Source organism: Pyrus communis, chromosome 2, assembly GCF_041283825.1.
Source record: "Pyrus communis isolate YQ-2024b chromosome 2, ASM4128382v1, whole genome shotgun sequence".
NCBI lineage: Eukaryota > Viridiplantae > Streptophyta > Magnoliopsida > Rosales > Rosaceae > Pyrus > Pyrus communis.
This window is the reverse complement of record NC_142566.1, coordinates 8,075,818-8,081,817: the sequence shown is the minus strand read 5'-3', so window position 1 is coordinate 8,081,817 and position 6,000 is coordinate 8,075,818. Positions and strand designations below refer to the sequence as shown.

Below are 6,000 nucleotides of genomic sequence, written 5' to 3'. Positions count from 1 at the left end.
ATATTATCCAAGAACCATTTCAGGTAGTTGGAGGTCCTCGAATCGAAATTCTTATAGACTCAATTACAATTGATCTTGGAAGTCTCCTAAGATACAATCCACCTAAGTGTGTGGATGATGTGTTGATGTACCACTGGGTGAGGATGAATAGGAGACTGAAAGTGATCAAAGTGAAGATAGTGATATTTATTGTACCGAGGATGAGGATTAAAGACTTTTGACCTGTATGCAATGCAATTAAGTGTATTTAATTTTTTGCATATAAATAAATTTTAATTTATTAAATTTGTAATTGGATAAAGGATTTAAAAAAAAACAAATTAAAGTCAATTCAAAGTGACGAACACTAGAAAGTTGTCGCGCATAACGTAATAGCACGACGAAAACAAGAAAATTTGTCGCTTAAGATAGGTTTGTGTGACGCAAGGGACGCATTTGTCGCACTTGGTGGTTTGCGCAACGCACAATTTCAGTTCGTCGCCCAAGGTCTTCAAAATTTCCCATATTCAAAATATGGGCGCCTTTTTTAAATGTTCATTAAACATTGGGCGATGAATGAGGATGAATAATTGCACAATACCGTATTGCGCGATGAATGGGATAACTTTGTCGCTACAGGTCTTTCAAATTTCCCAAATTAAAATGTAGGCGCCTTTTTTTTTTAAATGTTCATTAAATATTGCACGACAAAATGTGCTATAGCAATCCCATGATGGGTGACCCATCATGGGATTGCTCTAACCCCCTTCTCGCTTAACTTCAGAGTTCCCATGGAACCGAAACCGGTGAGCTCCCAAAAGGCCTCGTGCTAGGTAAGGATGAGAATATACATTTAAGGATCACACCCCTGGGTGATGTGGGATGTCACAATCCACCCCCCTTAGGGGCCCGACGTCCTCGTCGGCACACCACGACCAAGGTTAGGCTCTGATACCAAATTGTCACATCCGGGCCTGGGGCGGATCACTTCCCGAGCCCGCTCCACCATCGTAGCACGATATTGTCCGCTTTGGGCTTACCATTCCCTCACGGTTTTGTTTTTGGGAACTCACGAGCAACTTCCTAGTGGGTCACCCATCATGGGATTGCTCTAGCCCCCTTCTCGCTTAACTTTGGAGTTCCCATGGAACCCGAAGCCGGTGAGCTCCCAAAAGGCCTCGTGCTAGGTAAGGATGAGAATATACATTTAAGGATCACACCCCTGGGTGATGTGGGATGTCACATATATATACATACATATATATATATATATATATACACACACATATATATATATGGGTACATTTTACATATAACAAATTGGTATATTTAAGAATGAGTACATTTTAAGATTAAAATTTTGAAAAAAATTACATGAATGGTACATATAATTAGCATGGGTACATTTAGCAAAATTAAAAATGGGTACAAATAAATAAATAAATATGGGTACAAATACAAATAAAACTTTATAAAATATGGGCACAAAAAGAAATTAATATATGGGTACAAATTAAAACTAAAAAGAAAATTGGTACAAATTAAAACTGAAAAGAAAATTGGTACAAATTAAAAAATGGTTGCAAATTAAAAATGGGTACAAACTAAAACTAAAAATATATGATAAAACATTTAACCATAAATATAAATATACTAATTGTAACATTTTTAACATTAAATGAATATATTTTGAAATAAAAAGTATTTAATTGTTGAAATAATTAATGATGCTATTAATATCAAGGACCTTGATCAAAAAATGAAAATGAATAAGGTTTTAATCAAAGGAGTAACAAAAGGAAGGATGTGAACCTAATTTTTCCTAAAATAAACTATAAACAAAATCCCATTAAGCTAGGAGAAACTGCATTGCATCGGTCCAGCCACGTTTTAACCCTAAAACTCCTCCAAATTCGGCCCATGATTGTTTTAAAGATTGGAACAACCTAAACACATCTCCAAAAAGGCCCGAATCCAAAATAGGTCATCTTGGGCTCCAAAACTCGCAGTCAAGCCTAAAACATCACTTTTCCAGCACCGTGCATTGTTCCTTTATTCCATCGCCAGAAAACAACCGCTTAGTGGAAAAATCTGATATTTTGACACGATCAAGCTCAGCGACCCACAAATGTCCTCCAATTGGAATTACTCCAAAATTTATCCATTTGATCATGTTTTGCCCCAGAGAAAATCAAAAGTCCTATATCGAAAATACACTTCAAAGTATCAAATTTTGTCCCAAATAATAACAAAATAAACTAAGATTCGGGGGAAAATATGTAATATAAAATGGACTCGTCAGGAATGCTCCTTAAACTGATTTGATGTAATTTGATTGTATGATCTCACTAGAACATTTTTTTTTTTTTTTTTTTTTTTTTTTTTTACCTTATGCAATGTGTTAAATTTAACCTAATTTACATACCGCCAGAAGTTTATTCGATGGTGATTACATTTCATAGCGAACCGTTATGGACTGCACCACCAGTTTTGCATTTCGGCATTGTTACGTAACATAGACGACCTCACCAAAGTTTTTCTCCTAGTCAAGGATGTTGTGGGCAAATTAAGGCCATGGACCAAGTCTACTTGAAGGAAAATCCAAAGTCCAACAACATGGCTGGTAAATCTCCATCGAGAGTTTCAATTGTGCGTGAAATTTGGTTTACGTAATGAATGAGACTTTGACAGAAAGCAACGTAATAAACAAAGAGGGAAATTGCTTACTTGACTCTCAGTAAACAGTGAAGTCTAGGTCAAGAGGGATTTCCGGATTCAAATTGTGGGAATCTAAGGATTCTCACATTCTAATTGTTTAGCATACATCGTGCGACCATAAATTATTTAAATTTTTTTATTTAAAATTAAACACAAATAGTATCTAATGAAAACTGGTTGCACGATGTACGATAAGCGGCTAGAATGTGAGGATCCCTAGGATCAACACAAAGAAGATCCAAAGAGGATCCTTATAATTATAATATAGGGCTAGGGCAAGTATAAGAAAACCAAATAGTTATCAAACGCGTTTTATATATTTGGTTTTTTGTATTAGTTTTTATAGTTGACATATGGGTAAAGCATCTTGAAGAGGGAGTTGAGGAAGGATGTTGAGAGATCTAAAAGAAGCGCATAAGAAATTGTACAAGTGCTTATTGTAACTTGTTTTACTTTAAGATTGTGTTTTCATTTATTCGTTTTTATTTATTTTCCCTTCCTCACCACCGTTCTTCTGCTCCCCTTTCTCATTTATAATTCACAACTCAAACACAAAAATTGAAAACTAAAAACTGAAAATCAAATAGCCATTAAACAGACTCTAAATTGTATATCATTGTGTTTCATTCCCAATTGTTTTCTTCATTCTTATCAATAAAAATGACAAAAAAAAAAAAAGGAAAAAAAACACAAGAGAACGTGTTGAACGAGTCACGCCAAGCATTTGTTTTAACTCAAATTTTCTAGTCAAACTTGGACAAAAGAAATGTCAAAAGTGCCGTCCAGAACGTGTTGAACGAGTCACGCCAAGCGTTTGTTTTAACTCAAATTTTCTAGTCAAATTGGACAAAAGAAATGTCAAATTTTCTCTATGTGTGTATACTAATACACATATATAAACATATGTATTTTACCCCTTCAAAGCTTTCGTCTTATATATTACTCGATCCAAAACATCAGCAAGTATCACTTCTTTGTAATCCCTTCAATTCTATTCAGACACGACAAATTTCTTGGTCAGAAGATGGCTAGCTATGGCACCGTGCAAAGGCCGTCCACCACCTCAACACCACCACCTCCACCAACTGCCACTGGTGATCTCAATCAGCGGAAGGACTCAACCGGAAAAAAGCGCAACGACTGCAAGCTCTTCTGCCTCTACAACATCCCCGCAACCCCAGAAGCAACTGCAGTTCGAATCGTCAGAAACTTCAGTTATTTCGGTTTGTATTACACACTCTTCATATTGACAATACTCTCCATAACCCTAGTGCCTCAGCGCAAGGATTCCCTAATTTTCTTGACGGTAATGACTGCCGTGGGATGCCTGTACCTCGTGCTGTTAAGGGTAGTACCTGAATCTCTACTGCTGCAAAAGACCGTCGAGAGGCTGGTGGTGCTGGCCTTGTTGGCCATCGGGACGATGATTGAGCTCATACTCACGGATGCAGCCGTACATTTGTTTGTGACTTTGGCAAGTGTGATACCAGTTATTTTGGTTCATGCAGTTTTTAGGGTTAGAGATGATGTTTTTGTTGAGGAGGCTGGTGGTTTTGGTGAATTCGTTCCCCTCACAACAACCGATGAATCCAAGTTGTCCGATTCAGTTTGATAATTTTGAGGATTTTAATAGTAGTACTTGAGTTTGATCAAGAAAGTTGTAGCTCTATAGCTAATAAGAGTGTTTATCTTTACACCCGATGTCCTTCCTTCAAATTCCCCTCCGCCAATATTCGCTTGTAACAAAAGATTATGGTAAGAGATATTTATTTAAGACAATACCTATTTTGTTCGTTATAATCCAATGATCAAAACTGTTCAATTTAATTTTTCATATATACTCTTGCAAAAACTGGGTTAAACAAGAAATTATTTTGCTATTGAGATGTTGGCAACCTTCTCATTTGAACTTTCTTGTTCTACGTTCTCAGCTCCTCATCTTGCAATCTTACTTGATGATCGGAATCATCTACTTTTTATATCACCCTTTAAAGATTAACTCCACAAAAAAGTCAACCAACAATCAGATATCATTTAACCGTTTAATTAACATTGTTAAAATTTTGGTGTTTAAGTGAGAAACATCGTTCGTCTATTTATTGTATAACTATTAGATGACTAAGAGATTTCTGGTTTAGTTAATATTTTGCATAGATGATCTTTAAAGAGTGATCTAGAAAGTAGACGGTTTTAATCATTAAGCACCATTGCAAAATAACGATAGGCAAAAAGATAGAATGAAAAGGTCCAAATAAGAAGGTTGCTCGCATTTTTCTTAACAGTTTGATTATCCATAGTTTCATTTTAGTTATCCAATAAAATATAGTTTCTCAAAAATTTAAGATGACCGATTTGTCTTGGGAATTTTTTATGTGATGATTTTCGAAGAAAAATCTAAAATATAGAAAACCCTAAAAATACAGAAAAACCTAGCTTTTAGAAAAATTTATGACGTCCTTAACATAGAAAAAGCTCTTGGTTCTTGGGGTGGCAAATGGTTGGGTTATTAAAGCGAAATCAATTTTGTATAACATTATTCTAGATATGCAAATTAATAAAACGGTCTAGTATTTTTTATGTTTGAATCTCGTCATCTACCAAAATCAAACTTGGCTCTAATTACCTATGTATGAAACCTCTCTTCTCAATACTGAAAGATAGTCAAAATTCAAAATTCTCTTTTCATTCATAAAAAAAAAAACGATTATTTTAGACGAATTTTGTGCTTAATAATGTGGGTGAATCTAGCTTTATTGTTTGCACTAAAAAAATAAAAAAAATAAAAAGATTGTTTAGATGCATAAAGAAGAAAGGCTTTTTAGTCATAATGGTCCTTAAAATTAGCATAACTCATTGGTTCATGAGATTGAAAACTGATAGAAGTTGACACACCCCGACCCGGAAAGTCCATTTGGACTCCGAATCGAGTTGTGCTAGCCGACACTTGGAGCCCGGGCTGGGATGTGACAGAAGTGGTCCCTGAGTTTGTAAACCGTAAATGATTTTGGTCCTCTCGCCACAAATCTGTCAACATTATTGTTAAATTGTTATGTGAGCAACCATGTGACCACCTTTTAAAGAATATTTTTGTCAAGCCAAATCCTTTTAGCCAAAATAACATCTGAAATTGACATTTCTCATTTTGGTCCCTAACAATGAAAATTGATAGAAGTAATACTTGAGTTTGTCCATCGTAAATCATTGTGGTCATTCTGTGAAAAATTTGTTAATATCCTCGTTAAAATTTCACGTGAGCAACCACAAGACTATCTTTTAAAGAGTATTTTTGTCAAACCAACCCTT

The 6,000-nt window shown here is 35.3% G+C and overlaps 1 protein-coding gene across 1 annotated transcript; it reads left to right on the top strand.

Annotated features, from left to right (window-relative positions):
* The first annotated feature begins 3,593 nt into the window (after window positions 1-3,593).
* On the top strand, window positions 3,594-4,497 carry LOC148698488 (PRA1 family protein F4-like). The gene has a single exon (XM_088683782.1). It carries the CDS (start codon window positions 3,722-3,724, stop codon window positions 4,307-4,309), a length of 588 nt encoding a protein of 195 aa, XP_088539908.1. The 5' UTR covers window positions 3,594-3,721; the 3' UTR covers window positions 4,310-4,497.
* Window positions 4,498-6,000: the final 1,503 nt, after the last annotated feature.